The following is a 19,382-nucleotide window of genomic DNA, read 5'->3' as shown; positions in this document are numbered from 1 at the left end:
GTGGGGGGGTTTTCACAGTTCCAATTCTGTTTATTCAATGGATGCAAATATGGCCTTTGCATCCTCAGGGGAGGTATTTAGTAGCAGTTGAAGATGGATGCTGATGATGATGATTTATCATCTCGCCCTTGCCCGTCAAACAAATGTACCATGTTTACACTTTTTCTGACCCCAAGGCTTATCGTAATTGCTTTTAAATTGCTGCTAAAAACGTCTGTAATGAGGGGGACTATTTTCCTGGCAGTTCAGGGTGGTGCCGATGCACCAGCTCCCACATGCAGAAACGCACGAGGGCGCAAACGCTCGGACAAATGCGAGCGTAACGGCCCAGTGGAGAAACACCGCAGGCTGTCCATTAAAAATCTTTAGATATACACTTTGAAATCCACTAAAAGCAAGCGTATTTGCAGGCAGTACGGCAATTTAACTGCATCATTTCATTTCCCTCTCTCCCAATTTCCTCTGTATTTCGCCACCTGTGTGCGTCTGCCAGCCACTCTGTTATTGACCCACTGTGTTTGGCCCAGAGTCAGGATCCTTCTCATTTCTGCAGCTTTTCATTAGTTCCTATGATTTATTATAGCCCCAATCTGTAGCTATCAGTGTTCCCAATAAGTCCGTGATTGAAAGAGGGCAGCTCAGGGCAGGAAAGGACAATATCGCCCCATTACAACAATCCCGTCTCTATCCTATTATTTCCAAAATAGACTAGAAATCTGAATATCAATAACATTTTCCCTCCTCCAAAGATGCAAAACTTCAAAAGTGTTTCATTTTTCCCCTCTGCTACAATGTGCAGTAAAAAATCAGCCTCTTTCATGTTGCTGTATTTGATGTTGCATAAGCTTGCATATATTGTGCACCTTTTTTTGAAATGAAAGGCAAGGATAGATGACTGTTGAATAGGCTCATCCCTTTGAACTGCCCTCCAAGTCTGTCGGGCTATGAAGGCAGTGGTCAATAGCGTCCACTTCAACGCAAAATCTGAAGCTTCAAATTAGTCTGCCTGTGGAGTCAACCTTTTGGCTCTGTCCAGCGGGGCCCGACTTGTAAAGAGCGTGGCATTAAGTGTGCCAGAGTCTAGTATGGTTGAACAATTTGTCCTGCGTAGAATGTGCTGTCCTTCCGTTTCCTCATAGCCACCTTTTTATATCAATCTGGCGGCATTTGAAAAGGTCATCGAATGCAGGAAATGTTTTAAAGCCCTCTAGATTGATAATTGTGCCAAATCTTTAGCAAACAGTGTTTATATCATTATGGATTTCCTTATAGACTGCTGTTACCCATACTGACTCGGAGCCCGGGGCACCATTGTCGTCTTGCTTTTGCCTCCGAGTCTCCTCTTAAAGTTTGCTTGAGGTGCTGCTCTACTTAGAATATAAAACAATATCTTTCAGAATAACTTAAAATCAGTGATGCTCCACATCCCTATTTATCACACAGACACGAATTATACAGCCCAAACATCTCTGTTTCTGGTACATTGCACACGGCAGATTAATGCAGTGAGTGTATTGATCTCATAACAAGCACAATGCATCTAACAAGGCAACATTAGACACATACAGACATTAGTTTGTAGCCCGTCCACTGTGCGCGAGTGACAGGCTGAGCCGAGGCAGTCAGTCAGGGTTATTAGATTTATGTGAGACATTAAGCAAAGATTGAAGTTCCATTTTGTGTTAACAGACCCCTGTTAGAAAAAGGGAGAGAGAGGTGCGGCTTTCAGCTCCCGAGGAGTTGATCAGGAATTAGTCAGTGCCTTGTGTGCTTGGCATAATAGCCCTCCCGCAAAGTTCATACTGGTTACTGTGGCTAACATTGCTATTGGGAGGCAATATGAACTGCTGAATCAATGACAGCATTTTTTACATGTCAGCGTGTAACATGCATTATAATATTTTTCAATATTGCACAATACTGAAATGCAGCTTTTGTTTTAATATGGAGAAACGCATGCTAATGAACACGAAAATTTGGAGTAGCAGAGGAACAGACTAGAAAAACTGATTTCAACACTTGAATGCAAATGAGTCCCAGCAGAGCAACTATTAACCCCAAACCACCGTCTGTTCACTTAAAAATGTATTCGCAATTGCTATAGATCAGCTAAGACCAGGTTTGTTTAACAGTTGTTTATTTTCCACTCTGATTCACTCTCTTTTGTGTCAAGGTAGCTGTCCCTTTAAAACAACTTAATGTTTCTAATAGAAAAAAAATTCCTGTAGTTAGTATAAACCTGTGACTGTGATTCAGCACAACAAAAAGAACAGTGGTTATCACACGGGGCCAGGCACTGAAGTCCATCAGGGTTCCCTTAGAAATCATATGAGATGTTTAAACACCCACCACTTTTTTTGGTATCATTAATTTTCAGCCACATCATTGGGTCCATCACACTTCGAGTGAGTTTAAAGTAGAAAGATGGTCGAAATCCATGTGAGAAATGTGAAGAAATGTGATTTCACCTTTACCTCCTGTCTCCCCTCCCCTCTTTTCTTCTTTCTCTGTCTCCCTTTAGCTTGAAGAAGGCCAACATTGGCTTTGAACAAATGTTTGAGGAGGTGCCCATCGTCATCAAAAACTCCCATCTTATCAATGTACTAATGTGGGAGCTGGAGGACAAGTCCACGGTCGCCGACAAGCACGAACTGCTAAACCTCTCAAGCAGGTCAGACATGAGCTCATGCAGCCATTTACCACAAGGGCCCAAGGCCAGACACCTCGGTTGTAAAAAGGCAAATAAGATATTGGTGGACTACACGTTTTTCTCAAGAGGGGAAGCTTATCTGGATGGTTTTTTTTTTGAAGGGTTATCAACATATGTTTCCTAACCTTTAGTACGGCTTTACTTTTATTATCTATTCTCATGCCCGCATTGCAGTGTGAGTGCTTTGGTTTTCTTCCTGATGTTGTATATACATTTTTTTTTTAATTCCCAGATTTAAAACCCTGTGTTATGGTTTCTTTTCAAGTTTCAAGACTCCTGTTTGCAAAGCCGACAAATAGTTAATCTTACAATGCAAATGAAAAGATCTGTGGGACATCGTAACTGCAGGACGTTTTTCAATATTTCACCTTAATGGCTCAATAAGGTCATCTGAAATTCGTACCATCTCTTTTCAGGCTTTGTGTAAAATCTACAGTCAAACAGAGGAAAAGTGGTTATTGATGGAAATTCTTTCAGCCCACACAATCCAGCTCTGAGCAAAGTGTCACCTTAGTTTGATTTCTTTGTACATAGTCACCATAGTACACTGAGTACTTATCTACTAAAGAATGCAGGCAGTTCTTAAAATCATCTTACAAGCTTTGAAGCCATATTGAGGGTATCTCTTTAAGCTTGCAGGCTGCTTCAACAGACATGACTTAAGGCTACTTCTAAATTAAAATTGATTTGACATTAGCGAACTCTTGGGCATTAATCTGTGTCTTCTCAACTGTTCCAAAAGCTGCTAGATTGAATGAAAGAATAAGCAGTTTATTGATGCATTCTGCCTTTTGCGTACCCTCCCCAGGGCAACAACACCGGATCTTACATCCACTTCCATCTCCTATACTTGGGTTTAGTACTAGTTGAGAAACTTTACTTGGTATGATAATATAGATTTATGTGTTATTGATATTATACATATCAATATTATTACATTTTTATTATTGCATTGCAGTGTTTAGGTCAGATGGCTCTGACATGGTTGAACATGCAGATGATTCATTCATGAGGAAAGGGTCAGATACATTGAGGTGGATGCACAGTGTCTACAGTTCCTATTCCAAATGTTGGGAAGTTGGGAAAAATGTAAATAAAAGCATAAAGGAATGAACTGCAAATTTTGGGTAGTAACACGATTTCAGGTAACACGACTGGACATAAACAAAAGAGCTTGTTAGAGTTTCACAGAAGTAAAGATGTACAGCAGACTCCAAAAAACTGCATCTATAAACACGTGGAACAATTTCACAATAATGTCCCTCAATGTAAAAGTTTGAAAACTTTGAATAGCTCATCCTCTTCAGTATATAATCTCACCAAATGATTCAAAGAATCTGGACAAGTCTGTGTGTAAGGGACAGGGATGGAAATGTTGGATGCTCGTGAGCTTCAGGTCTTTGGGCAACACTGCATTTAAAAACAGGTGGGGCTTTGTCATGGAAATCATCACATGGGCTTAGAAGCACTTCCAGAAATCAATCAAGTTCAGTCTCAGTGATCCAAAGATGACGCTATATATGAACATGGTCTAGAAACACTGCCTTCTTCTCTGACCCAAACCTATTTAACCCTGGAGAACCAATGGGGTCGGATCTGAACCCATGGGTTCTCCAGGGTTAAAATGGACCTGGACAAATCCAAATTTCAAATTTATTTTGTAAACATGCTTCGCCCTCTGCACTGAAGAGCAGAGGGACCGTCCAGCTTTTTATCAGCACTTTTATCGTGCCTGTGAAATTGGCAGCTCGGCACCATCCGTGCTTAAAGGTGTATACAGGTTTTAGAGCAACATATGCTCATATCAAGTTTGTAGGGAAGGTCCTGCATATTTCACCCAGAACATGCTTGACTGCACACTGAAGCTATGATAACAGCATGGCTTCATAGTAGAAGAGTCCAGATGCTAATGTGGCCTGGCTGCGATCCAGACCTTTCACCATCTGAAAACATTTGGCACATTATGAAATGAGCAACATGGCAAATAAGGCCAAGGACTGTTGAGCTGCTAGAGCAAGAATAATCAGACGGACAAGAATGGGACAATATTCCTCTGCTAAAAGTCCAGCAGCTGGTCTCCTCAGTTCCCAGACTGTTGTTGAAAGAAAAGTGGGTGTTACACACTGGTAAACATGGCCCTGTCCCAGCTTTTTTGGGATGTGTTGCTGCTGTTAAATCCAAAATGGCCTTATTTATTTATTTATTTGTTTATTTATTTATCTGAAAATAGTATATTTTCTCAGTTTAAACATTGCATTTGTGTTTTATTTACATTTCACAACTTTTTTTTGAAATTGGAGTTGTAAGCTGGAAGACAAACTACACTGGAGCCTTAATAGCATAAACAACTGTGTCCCTTTCCACCCATAATAGCCTTTTGGAAATAATGGGGTTTTATGTTGTGCTGGCAAAAGTTACGAGAGAGGACTTTTAAATAGGATTCTTTTCTTCTTTTTTATGTTATTTGGTATGAAGAATATATATATTTAAAAAAAGAAGGAACAAGTAATCAAACCAATTCCTTTAAACTTTATTCTAAAATAACTGGATCGTACCAGATAGTAGGTGCTACATTTTTTTGGGGGGGGGGTGGGTTTGTAAATTGTTCCGATCACTGCCCACAAATGCATTCCAGGGCGCGTCTGACCACTTATCCGATTTCCCAATCCTGTACCTTTTAGGATGGAATTGGATGTTTGATTGAGAGATTCACTCTAAAACTCGGTCCGGTAAATGCCACATTTTAAATGTCACAGCCTATTTATTCCAAAATGTCTTCAAAAGCAGGACCTGCCATCAAACTTTGCCTACCATCACTAATGAGCACAATATGAACAAATATAACCAACCATATCAACTCACAGCCTGGCTCTTTAAGTCTCGCATTTATATCTCAGAGGCACTCAGCATCAGTCTCAGGAGAATTTATCAGCAATCATTTATGGAGATAAATCGCTGCAAGTGGAGCAACAGCTGTGAAGCTGCTAATCAAAAAGCTTCCCAGGGGCAGGTGTGAGAAATTAGCACAATAACGACTCAAAGTGCTGATTTACACACTGGCAGCGCGCAAAACACTGTGCTCACTTGCACGCTGCGGCGAGGCACTTCGGGAGTTGTTGTTATTCTCCTCAACTGTGTCCTTAAACGCAAGTATGGCATGACTTAAATGAGGCCTCATGCAGGCAGACATGTAGGTTCCATGAGCATGGCCAACAGAGGCAGGCAGAAACCCCAGCAATTTTCTTCCAAATTACTAAATAGAGTGAAGGAGAATGGCTCACTATTCTTGCATATTGTTCCATTTTCCAAGTGATTACTCTGAAGTTGAAGCATAGCTTTTGATATCGCCCAAAACGGAGCAGAAGCAGGATGGCCCTCCCCCGTAGGTTTTTCGACACAACCGCCGATGGGATGTCTGGCAAGATGAAATTGTTTCCCCGAAGTTGTCAGATTGCTGCACAGCTCTGCCCTCGTATTGGATTGTAGCGCTCCATCTCTCTACATCTTCTGCTGACAGCCCCACCCTTTTCTCCTCATTTCCACCCCTTCAAAAAAAAAGAAACGGGGGAAAAAAAGAAGAAAAAGTAAACGATAATGGGTTTTATTTAATGTTTTTCCTTTTGTCTCATTTTCCAATCTGCGGTCCCATTTGTCAATGTCATCTATGTCTAACGCTGAGAGAGTGCCGTTTCACTCCAGCAAACAGGGTTCTTCTTACCACAGATGATGATGTTGATCGTGGTGATGGATTGTATGAATGTAAATTCATCTATGTAGCCTTTCAACCCCCACAGCCCTCTTGAAATACCCATGTTTGCAGTGTTATTAAAACTAAACTACATTTTGGGCCTTTTAGATTAGATTAGATTAGATTAGATAGAACTTTATTAATCCCTCGGGTGGGTTCCTCTGGGAAATTCGATTTCCAAAAAGCACAGCACCGACAGAAGTTTCAGAGTTACAGAATATTATGTGTATATATATATATATATATATATATATATATATATATATATATATATATATATATACATATATATATATATATACACACACACACACACACACACACACACACATATATATAAATACAGAGACAATATAAATAAAATATACGAAGGGGATAAATAGAATAAATAGGAATAAAAAATAAAAATACAAGTGAATTGCACATTTCAAGTATTGAGTCTATTGCACTGTTGACTATTTACATAAGTATTGCACAAAAGGTATTGCACAGTGAGGTGAAGAGGCACTGCAGCTTAGTTGTTCCCCCCTCCTTTGTCCTCCTGTTTCCCCTCCCTCTCCCCTCCAGAGAGGAGTTAAACAGTCTGATGGCGTGTGGGACAAAGGAGTTTTTAAGTCTGTTAGTTCTTGTCTTGGGGAGAAGCAACCTGTCACTGAACAGACTCTTCTGATTGTTAATGGCCGTGTGCAGAGGATGCCTGGCATTGTCCATAATGTCCATCAGTTTCTTTAATGTCCTTTTCTCTGCCACTGTCACCAGAGTGTCCAGCTTCATGCCGACCACAGAGCTAGCCCTCCTGATCAGTTTCTCTAGCCTGGATGAGTCCTTCTTTGCTGTGCTGCTCCCCCAGCACACCACAGCATAGAAAAGTACTCCAGCAACCACCGACTGGTAAAACATCCTCAGGAGCTTCCTGCAGATGTTAAAAGACCTCAGCCTCCTGAGGAAGTACAGTCGGCTTTGGGCTTTTTTATACAGGTGCTCTGTGTTGCATGACCAGTCCAGTTTATTGTCCACCCACAGCCCGAGGTACTTGTACTTGTTGACCACCTCCACCTCCTCCCCCTCTATCTGAACAAGGTCTTCACTCATGTGTAAATTTCCCATTTAGTTCATTACCCCCAGTATCTGTCTGATTAGTGTATTTGGCCTCCTGCCTGGACTCTTTTACTGTTGGAAAAGTGAAAAATATGTAAACATATTTTCTCTGATATTAAATTACCCTGATAAGTTTTCGGTGAGTGAGGGGGAGGGGAGAACTTTTAAGGCTTTGTGTGCTATAGCTGCTGATGTAGGTGAAGAGAAATAACTGGAAATGGGGTCATGAGGCAGGTGTTGACAGAAGTGTCTGTGTGAATGAAATGATCTGCAGAAAAATTTGACCCTTGACACACAAACTTGATCCATCGAGATGGACTATAAGAAGAGGTATTTTTGAACAAAAGCCAATAATAGATCCTTCTCTTAAAAGGAGACGGAACTGAAATAATGATAATGGGCAGGAAGCAGTGAGGGATGGAGAAAGGTATTCAGTCACATAAGGTTTTAAATTTGTGCCAAAGCTAACATTCATCTTTTTCTCTTTTTTTATATAACTGAGACAATGCTGTACGCGTACGTTGGGGAAAAATCTTTTTAGATTTATTTCAAGTCCTCTTTAAAACAAATTATTCCGCTGGCGGCGCAAGCCAGCAATCCACATTGTGCTCGAGTCCATCAGTTAAAAAGACTCCATCAGAATAAAACGCTCATTCTAAGAGTGGAAGTCATTTCCTTGGCAGCTTTGTTAAACAACTCCCCTCTGAACTTTCAGTTTTAGTGAATGTCAGCCAACTTTTGCTCACACAACAATGCAGGTTTGTCCTCTTTTGTCCTGGGCAAATACAACCCTGTGGACACAGGCACTCCTACTGTACACTGTACGGGCCTCCACTGAACTTGACAGAATCGGCGATGGTGCGAAATCCCTAGATAGACTTTGATTTCTAATTCAGTATTGATTGCAAAGCTTGCTGATGCCTCTGAATAATTTAACCCTGTGGAGTTTATGGCCAGACGTTGTGGAGTGTGGGATACATTATTCAGCGTGCAGTTGTAGCAACTTTCTGTAACTGGTAACATTCAGTTTTCGAGTGTTTGGAGAAGACACGGAGCAGTTATGCGGTTTTTCTTGTATGGTCAGGGTTTTGAAAACAGAATATCAAACTGAACATGCTCCAGTGCACTAAACTAGTTATCAGACACACGAGACACTGATGCAGTTGGAAGCTCAAAGCTCAGTAAAGGAAGTCTGTGGACTGGGAGTGAAGTTTTTTTTTAGTCTTTGATAAAATAGTCCTTTTAATTTTTACTCGTCAGTTTCTCGTTTTTTCATTTGTTACATAAGCTCTCCAAAAATCTTGCAATTTCACAATCAGGGACAAAAGACATACAAACTGATAAGAAATCCCACTAAATTGCAAGTCACTCTTACTCCCCACGGCACACAGTAAAGCTCACAAACACACACTCAGTCCAGCTCAGGCATTTGACACTTACATAAACGGCAGATGTTTTGAAGGATCCTAGATGGATTCTTTCGCATATATTATTCATGCGCACCACACAAATTAGCCACCATATTGCTGGATGAAATAGTTTTAAATGGGCTCTCGTCAGTGAGAATCAATTCTGACACAGTCAGAGGGACGCAGTAGGGAAGTGTTATGCTGAGAGTTGGTCCTGGGCCATCGGTTTGCATGTTTACAATGGAGGGTTGACAAACTGATCACGCAACAGTCCTCACAGGCAAACATTACTGTACTGGAAATGGTTCAGGCAGTCCAGATTATGGAAATGACTTTGAAGTTAGTGGAAATTTTACGTGTTTTGCATGATTGCTTTAAGTAGTTTGATCTTTCTGAAATCTGTTCAGCTTTTTCTGACTAAAATTCTGAATAAAGGGCAGTATGCAAGCATTTAAGTAGATTATCTAATTGCTTATATTAACGCACGCCTCATGCAGATGCAACAGTATAATACGGATAGTGTCACAGATAGTTAAGGCATGTGAGAATAGCACTATAAATCATTGTCAGCACTGTTCATATAATTATCAGCATGCCTGTGGTTAGTTGCATTAATTTTCTCTCGGTGTGTGCATATTTTCATGTAAATATAATTAAGGTGTTTGCAGTTAATGGAAGGCGATGGTAAACCAAGATGATCACGATGAGTCTTTAGAATGTGCATAAATTTCCAAAATGTATTACTGCTTAACTTTATGCAAATACTTATTGTCCTGTAGTTTCTGTTCTGGTGTGCACTGTAGCCGCAGACCTGATATATTGTTCTGTATGTTGCTCATGCTTTAATATAAAACCTGAAAACGGAGCTTGCATGCAGCAGTGAAACTGTAAATTTTCAAATATGAGAACTACAGTATTTTTAGTGTTGGACTGTAATTTTATGTCATCTGTTGCTTGCAAAGCAGCGCCGTGACAGGAGAAACTTTTCCTCAGTATGCAATTACTCCAGACAAAAATTCAAAACCACTTTATGCACATTTATTGCTTTATGTAAGCCATACAAATTATAGCCCCTCTTTACAAACCGAGTTTACAAAGTGCTTTGGCAAACAAACCAAATAATACTCAGAAGGTAAAATCAGACGGCCAAACATTAGAGCCAGAAGAAATGGATGCAATTAAGTTAAAGCTTTGGTAGAATTAAATTAGCAAGAATAAGGATGCAAAATGCATAACAGATGATGAGAATAAATGATAAATACAAGCGGAAGATTAAAGTCAAAGGAAGCACAAACGACTAAATAAAACAAGGTGGTAGCCAGTAATGGACTGTGAAAGACATCACCTAACAATATCACATAAATGCAAGTTTATAAATATGTTTTTAAGAAGTGAGGAGATTATTATGGATTTTTCAAACCAGGTCTCCTCAGGCAGGTCACGACCAAGAGGGCCTGGCGCAAGCACGGCAACCTTTAGAATAATGTGTTAACTTTTTGAACAACGAAAGGGTATCTAGGACTGCAAATTCAGGTCAACATATGATATGAAATGTACTTCGAGGCCAGAACCAGACTTGCTTTAAGGGCAGTCAGTAAAATAAAAAAAATGTATTATGAACATGTACCGGAATCCATTGGAGCGAAGGCTCGATTGGGGAGATGTTATGTGTGATGATCCCTCTGCTAAAGCCATCAAGAGGCCTTAGCTTCTGCGAATGGTTCGAGGGGTTTTTATGTGCTCACCAAAAATGGCGGAGTTGTATTGCAGACAAGGGGCTGCTATAAAAACATCTCTGTATTAAGAGAGTCACAATTCACAGTACGTGTCACGACAAGCCATTAAGTCTAACTCTCTGCAGATGCCCACCCAGACACGGATCAAGGCAACAGCACAAAACCATTTCTAAATCTTTAAGTGTTGCTTAGAGCGTAGTGACCTCTGTAATTGTGAATACACCAGTACTCCTAATATGACCTGGTGGTTTCAAACTGAGTTACCGAGTCAGCCAGTCCTTGGTCGTAGTGGTGACCAAAACCCAGCAGTCACAACAGCTAGTTTAGAAATCCTTTGGCGAAATGGGAAAGCCTGCTAAAAGGACAGCCCATTCAGCAACCCTCAATTTAGACCTCTGTGCTAGAGTAGGTAGATGGAGACCAACTGAGTAAAAGGCACAAGACAGCCTTGTTGGAGTTGGTCAAACTGCATTTAAAAAAACTCTGAGAAGTTGAAGAAAAAGATTCTCTGACCTGAAAAGTCAAAATCTGAAATAACTGGGCAGGGCTCCAAACAAGTCTAAAAGAAAACACCGGGTATTTTATAAACTGCACAAGTAAAGGGATCAGAATACTCCGACATGACTGAGTGGGTTTCATTTGAACTACAGAAAGCTGAAGAATTGAATATGAAATAAATATGCACAAATTGTTATGGGAAATGTATGTGGCTCAGGTCAATTATGGTTACAGTGGAGATTGTTTCTGTGGTGTCAGTGCAGATATAGTGAGTTTAAGTGGGTTTAGGCTCAAATTTAAGTTGAGACGGTAATCTCTTTTTCTTGGCTTTCAACAAAATAAACAGATTGTGACGGGCTGAGAGACAAATATTGATTCCTTTAGAAATTGTTAATAAAACTCAGAGCAGAGAGGAATGTAACTAAAACCATTCAAAGCACGCTCCAGTCTTCCCACACACTAACATATTTATACAAACGCACAACAGTTACATCAGCACAAGTATGCACACTGCCAAAACATACACGGTTTTGGCAGTTCTTACGGGTATAGCTGTCATTTAAATAAACACTACGAATCTGTTTTCCCACAGTACATACTGCATTATGTAGCACCCAAACATTCGTAAATGAAACAATACAACTCCACAGAGGGAAGTACAAGAGGGATACAACTTGAAGTAGAGCTCTGCAGTCTTGTGAAGGTTGAACTTAAGCGGTAGCAAGACATCCTGTTAAAAATGGAGCTCATGGGACGAGAGGGAAGTGGAATGCTGGTGGCGCTCTGTTTTGAGTCTTGTCAGCATGGCAGCATTGGAAAAACATGAAGGATGTGACGACATCACAGAAATGTGTAGGAGAGGGGCATGAAGTAAGGTCCACAGGACCTGTACCAAGTACTGACCAAACCTGGGATCACAGGTGACTTTCAGGTCATGGGTCTCAAGAGCAACAAATTTAGTAGGCGGTGAAAGGTCAAAGATTAAGTCTGGATGGATACAAAGACCTTGACTTCTCAAAGCTTGGAAAGTTTTAGATTCATAGTGGTCAATTCTAGATGGGAATAGTGTAGTTATGCTGCAATAGGCCTAGGCTGCTGGGAGCTTCCAGTGATACAATGAGTGTTACTTCTTCGCCTACCTTTTTTCACTCTGTGTTTATAAATCACTGCATTTAATCATTAGTGAAGCTCTGCCTCTCTTCCACAGTGTGTCTTTTGTCCTGTCTTCCTCTCCTCACCTGATGCCTGCCTCTCCCTTAACCTGGTTCTGTCAAAGGTTTCTTCCTGTTAAAAGGGAGTTTTTCCTTCCCACTGCTGCTAAATGCCTGCTCATAGGTCTTTACTTTACAATATGAAGCGCCTCGAGGTAACTGCTGTTTTGATTTGGCACTGTATAAATTGAATAGAATTGAATTGCATTGGATCTCAGCTCAGGAGGCTGCTCAGGTCATCCACAGGGGAACATTTCCTTGGCTCCACCTGTCAAAGTGTACCGGAGCAAGACACTGGAACAGCAAATTCCTCCTAAGGCCAAATGAAGCAACAAGTCTTTCACCCAGTCAGTCATAACTTAGCCCAACTTGATAGTTTTGTCAGTGGCACTGTCTTATTTGAAGTGTTCTTCTTGCAATGAGCAGGTGTCAAACACAAAGCTAGTAAGGAGCAGGAGCTAAATTCTCTAGCATATCTGTACAGTTCATAACAATAAAGGCGATGTTGCATATCACATTACATTTAGAAGGAGCAGCAACAATGAGGAGCCTATTATGTGTGAGATATGTGTAAACTTACTGAAGAGCCGTCTCCTCGTACTTGCAGTTTGTCAGTCCTGTGATTCTCCACACCAACCAAGCCAGTTAAACACGCCAGTGCCAGTATACTGATGCTTTCTGAGGTCTTTCCCTTTGTTTTGTTTTGTTTTGAGCCTTCATACTTATCGCACATAACTAAGAGGTTACAACTAAAAGTTGAAATTAAATATGGATTAGTGTGAGCTGTTAATTTAAAGAGATTTTTTTGTAAAAAGGTAAAAACATTTCACTGAGGTTCACAAGTGCTGTTGACAGTACAAAAACCTGTTTGAGTGACACACTGTCAATTTTGTTCCAGCAACCACTTGGAGAAGAGCCTTCAGCTCCTGATGGACAGAGTGGATGACATGAGCCAAGACATTGTCAAATATAACACCTACAGCCGCAACCTGAGCAAGCAGCAGCAGCAGAAGCACCAGGTAACTCTTGAATGCATGAATGCACCGTGACACACACACACACACACACACACACACACACACACACACACAGAGAAACAGATGCACCTACAGCCACAGTCTCAGCAGGAAAACAGCAGGTAGATTTCTGTCAGACATGGGCACAACCAATTGCAGCTATAATCACAGCAGGCAAGCAGCAAAAGCACCAGGTATCAAACACACCCCCACACACGCACATGTAGGAATATGGTCCTGTAGGCTTATACGTGTACATACTGAGGAGTCAAAGCAGGAACTACAATGTAAAAATGTTAAATACGTGTCCTAGGTTCTGAGGAGGGATCAAGCAAGAAACGCTACCATATTCATGTTAAGTCGGCTCAAAATAATTTTGATTGAAAGCGCAGGATCTTCCGGTTGGATCTGGTAAAGTTCAGTTGTGTTGCTGAGTGTGATTTTGAGTCATGTTCACGCTGACTTTCATCCCTGTGTGAAAAAACACAGCAGATTCTCGTGCACGTGATGCAGCTGTCATTGTAGAGGTTCAGACACAGAAAGCAGGGGGACAAAAAGATGAAGAATAAAAGATGAAACTCGTGTCACAAGTAGATTCAAGCAGAGGCACCGAGATCAGTTTGAAAGTGATTTCTCTTGTCTTGAGTTTGCACCAATTAGAGAATGACTAATGTTAATTTTGCAATATCTGTCATAGTGTTATCATCAGTCACCTCATTTCAGTTACTGCTGTAGATCAGCAGATTTTCAATTTCAGGCACCGTCATCCTCATCCTCCTCCTGTCAAGGAAGAGGTAATGTCCTTACTCACTGTAATACAGTCACAGCAATATTTCTCTCTAGGTACTTAAGAAAAGCAGGTTCAGAGGTTATGGAAAGCTGATACATATAAACCGAAAGCTGGCATTAGTAAACTGAGCCTTTCATCTGAAGTGAAAATCCTCTGTTTATATTTGTTGTCTGTAACAGCGAGACACATCACGAACTCAGACTTCATTTAAAAGCGTTTTGCAAAACACAAGCGCACTGTGACAAATGTACTGTGTGTGTAAAGGCTCACAGATGCACACACCACCTCCAAGCACAAACTGGAGGCACGAAGCAAACCAGAACGAAACGAACTTGCACACAGACACACACAGAGTGAGCCTCATACCATCTGCAGCTACAACCTCGTCCAGATGCATCATAAACATCCGGCAAAACATGCTATTGCTAACAGTCAGCGACTCTCACGGGCGCGCTGCTTGGGAAAGTGGAAGAGCGGAGGCACAGGTGACTCACTAATGTGCGCGCAAACGTACACCCACGGTAAAACCGGTCGCGCTATTTTGTCATTATTTTCAGCAAGTGGAAATGAGAAAATGTCTGAGGTATTAATGGCGATTGGGGCTGACTCATCAGCATCTTGGCTGGCAGAAGAAAAAGCCAGAGCCAAGTTCACAGTCATTAGGCAGACCTCACAACAATCGTGCATCGGTGACCACAGCTCGTCCTCAGTACGCACACAACGAAAACGCACTCCTAGATTTATCCCCACGTATCCCCGGGCTATTCACCCACACTGCAGCCATTATGATCCATCATCCTCCCCACACTGACCTCCCCATCATCTCCAGCTCCCCGAAGCCCTGTACACCCCTATACCCAGACTCTCGTCATACACAATATCACACAGATGGGGCCTTTAATGGTGTCACCTTTTTTCACGTTTCACATGAGTCTCGACAATGAACAAATAACGCACAGAGAAGGAGAAAGCGTGCCGCTGTTAAAACCTTTCAGACATCTGCAGTATTTGCTCCATGTAATCTCGTGCTATTGACCCTGCTGCTTCCCGGACAAATGGAACCTTATTAATCATCATAGAAAGTTGCAAAAAGGCGTTCTGCTGAGAGGGCTCCATTTTTCATTTATAGCCCTCTGAATTCAGTAAATATCAGGTTCCCAGGAACAGTCTGCAGCCAAGTTAGTCTTTGTAACAGGAAATGTACATCTCACTTCTTTCAATTCATTCATTTTCTCTTTTTTCCCTACATCTGTTGAAAGCGAGGCGCACTTTTAAAGGAGGTTAGGTATGGCGCAGTGTGGTAATCATATGAACTGAGGAATTGTCATTTATGGTTAACGATAGAAACGAAAGGGCTCCGATTAAAAGGTTTAACGTTATGCTATAGCCATGTAATGATTTTGTAAAAATTTAACAGAAAGCAAACACATTCAGCTAAATTTAAGAGAGACTGCATTTGGAAGCAAAATATGCTCAAAATGAAAATGAAGCCCATTGGGGCTTAGGGGGGCGTCTTTGGTAAAAATGACCTTTGACCTCTCGGTTAGGTTGGCGAAAGTCAGATGAGACCAGATAAAGCGCATGGTGAAGCAACAGTAATGAGACGTGGAGGTTGATGGAGCCCACTGGAAATGCAGAGCATGTAAAAGCATGCCAGAATAATTTATTTATTTTTATATATATTTAAAAAAAAAAAAACCCTCAAAGATGGACCTTAGCTGACGGGACGAGAAGATAATTAGGCCTAAGCTGAAGAGAACGAGAGCACTGACACAAGCAGAAAGACGATTCTCAGCTAACAAGCGGCTCCAAATACCACAATATTCTCCGGAGAACAACTGTAAATTCATTGAAGGTCAATCCAAAATTCATTTACATGCTTCAAAGATTAATTTGTGGACATAATTAAGAGTCCCATTTCACCACATGGAGCAACAGTAAAATATTCTGTACGCTGCCAGACTCCAAATATTAAATTATTATATTCGATCTCTGTGGGTAAATAAAAACCAATTCCTTAATTGTGTTTAAGAGCATCTATTTTGCACACACAAACATTGTGCTCTGGAAATGAGCTCGCCTCATGATATTCATTGTCAGACATATTTTCTGACAAACTCGGCACTCGTGGCAGGAAAAGAAGCCATCATATCTACTGAGAGCATAATGTGGTTTATAATAAGTAGAATTTGATCCTGGTCTGTGCGGACCTCTACTTATTATACCAAAAATGAAAATATTGGGCTGTCATAATGAAGCTTTACTCAGGAAAGCAGCACAATGCCAGAAAGGCATGTTCCCCAGCTGGGAGCACAGTGGTTCCAGCAGTTTTGCTGTAGTGGTGCTTTGGAAAGCTTGTGAAGGTTGAGGGTAAAATGAATATAGGAAAAATAAAATTCAGAGAAATCTGTCTGTAGGCTGTAAAAGAACTGCTGGGATAGGATTATTTTCTACCAAGACATCAAGCTCAAACATGAAGTCAAAGATACACAGTAGTCTAGACCCCATTTCAGTTCAGGCTTTGTAGTAGGACGGCTGTTCCCACACACATCACATAGAACTTGACAGAGATTGAGCAGTTTGTACAGAAAAACTGGGTGGTTGGGGGCGTGGCAGTCAAAGGTGCTTCTATTTTGCTGACTTAGCAAGGGTTGCTTGTTCTTGTGCCACACTTTTTTTTTCTTGGTAGGAAAAATTACTTTTTAAGGCATTGTATATCTATATGGAATACTGAGTAAGTTGGAGCATAAGAAAAAAAGAGTTGTTTCTAGAATTTGCATACAATTATGCATTAGCATTTTGATTACACAGTCATGCTGCGGTGCAATGGCAGAGAAGTTTTATTTAAACAAATAGTTATATTTTTCATTTTCATATTCATATTGTTTATCTTAGCAATTTTTTCAGCTTCAATCAACCATACAGGTGCGTTGTGGGATGTGGTTGAAGTCACTGCTCCCACTCACTTTTTATTCCTTTCCTTGACACAACCACTTCTTCCACCTGTGTGTCTGTCTCTCTCTCCTCCATCTTGCCAAATTAAGAAGGCTTTTAGGATCTCCAGAGACCCAGCACCTCACTGATTTACCGACTGTCAGCCCCCGACAAATCACTCCATCCCTGTCAGCACTTATAACTCTTCTGTTACTCTCTGTCTCTTACATCTCATCTCTCATCACTATGTTTCTCTACATCTCACTCACCTCTTACTGTTTGCATCGTCTCTCTTACTTTGTGCTCTCCTCTTTTATTTCTGTCTCTGTGTTACTTTGCATTTTCCTTGTTCTCACTTCACTTGTTTTTTCTTTAACTTTTGCTACTCCCACTCCTCCTCTTTCTCTGTTTCCCCTCTCTTTATGTTCTCATCCTGTCCTCGTCATCTCCGGCCCATCCCGTTCTCCCTTTCTGTCCACTTTTTTGATTTCTTCCCTCAATTCCCAACCCACTTTTTCCATTCGCAATCTATCTTTTATTTTCATCCTCTCCTCTCCCGTGTCTGCCGTCACTAATGCCACGCCTCTCTGTCTCTGCATCGCTCCCTCCACAGTACCTCCAGAGGCGGCAGCAAGAGAACGCCCAGCGCCAGAGCAGAGGGGAGCCCCCGCTGCCTGAAGAGGACATCAGCAAACTATTCAAGCCCCCCCAGCCGCCACCACGCATGGACACGCTGCTCATTGCAGGTATGCACGCAAACACACACTCACACATCCTCCGAGTATAGTCATGACTCTCCATGACCACTGTAGAGCTCCCTCTCCACCCCCCTCACCCCTCCCTCCAAACTCCATCAGCCGCCTCTGCTCCCCTCACAGGAGCTCAGGTTCTGTTTTGTAATTATCTCCGCCATTATCTCGAAATTACATTAATTTAAAGTTTATTGACTCAATCTCCATCTCGACCGCCCCTTTTCTCCGCCTCCCGACAACATTCTGATCCTTCCGTTTACTCCGACTCCACACTAATTCACTGTTTTGCTGTGCTGCTGTTTTCTCTCCCACCCCCGCCTGGTTGCGTGCACCGTCTGTGTACATGTGTGTGCGTGCGTGTTTGTCTGTACGTTTCTGTGGGCGCGTGTTTGTGTCTTTTGTATGGGGGCGTGTGGATGCATGTGGTTACACTCCAACAGGGCAAATTAACAACTACTGCCAGAATGTGAAGGAATTCACCTCGCAGAACCTCGGGAAGCTGTTCATGGCAGAGGCTCTCCAAGGCCACAACTAGAGGAGAGACAGAAGGAGCAAGAGAGATGCAAACCCACCTTAATGATGCCCACAGGAGCAGCCTTCATTTTCATTTTTTATTTTTTTTCCTCTGAATTTATTTGTTGTTGTTTTTTTATGTCTAGAACCACCCCAGACACAGAATTAACTTTGAACACTTGGTTTTGATTTAAATAAAAACTCTTGCATCTCAACATCTTCTCCGTCTCCTTCGTCTGTTATCGCAGTCGAGCTGTCTTTTGTTTTTGATGGAAATTGCAATTTCAGTTTCACTGTACAAAGATGATTGGTTTTTGTACAGAATGTTTTTGTGCAGACTATTAATATGTGAGAACGGAGCTCTGCTTGAAAGTACAAACTAATTCCGCAGTACTTTGAGTTGTTTTTGCCACATGCTTTTCATCCGCAGTTCAAACATTAAGCAGGTGGAACCAATTATCAGTGGGTTCGCCTCGTGTTGGCGCACGTGGTGGGAAAACGACATTTTTTCATGTAAACAGAACTGCAACAGAAATATCAGTGAAAGCTGAGCGTTAAATGAAATGCCAGTTACATGACTTGCCCTCCCAACCCTCCTCTTTCTCACCGCACTCACAAAAAGTAGACATTTGTTTTCCTAAAGTGAAATTGCACAACGCGCCATGCTCTGCCTTTCTTCTACAATGACTGCAATTAGCATGAGTTTATTTTTAGAAGTCCCACAAGTGAAATCGGGCTTGTAGCAAAGATTATTTTGCTTGTTGAGTTTTCAGGGCAGCACTGCAGGTGTGCCAAATGACAAGGCTGAGAATCTGTCATATATGCTGGGTGACATTCTGTATTTGATGATGAGTGTTGCCAAAGAAAAAACAAATGATTTGATTAGAGAAATTACCAACAAGGGAAAAAGTTCAGTGGTTTTGAATTTTATTCAGGAAAAAATAAAAGTTGATAAATCAGTTATGTT

General features: G+C 41.4%; 1 protein-coding gene across 1 annotated transcript in view; it reads left to right on the top strand.

Moving 5' to 3' along the window:
* LOC113031491 (eukaryotic translation initiation factor 3 subunit H) overlaps positions 1–18,630 on the top strand; it is a 59,727-nt gene extending 41,097 nt beyond the window's left edge. Inside the window, exons 5-8 of the mRNA XM_026183613.1 lie at positions 2,522–2,671; positions 13,309–13,429; positions 17,764–17,896; positions 18,343–18,630. Of these exons, the coding sequence (XP_026039398.1) occupies positions 2,522–2,671; positions 13,309–13,429; positions 17,764–17,896; positions 18,343–18,437 (499 nt within the window). The 3' untranslated portion in view covers positions 18,438–18,630. The remainder of the gene's footprint in view (positions 1–2,521; positions 2,672–13,308; positions 13,430–17,763; positions 17,897–18,342) is intronic.
* The last annotated feature ends 752 nt before the right edge of the window (positions 18,631–19,382 follow it).

This window comes from Astatotilapia calliptera, chromosome 11 (genome assembly GCF_900246225.1).
Source record: "Astatotilapia calliptera chromosome 11, fAstCal1.2, whole genome shotgun sequence".
In the NCBI taxonomy this organism is placed as follows: Eukaryota; Metazoa; Chordata; class Actinopteri; order Cichliformes; family Cichlidae; genus Astatotilapia; species Astatotilapia calliptera.
Note: the sequence above shows the minus strand (reverse complement) of the source record. Positions and strands in the feature narration are given on the sequence as shown.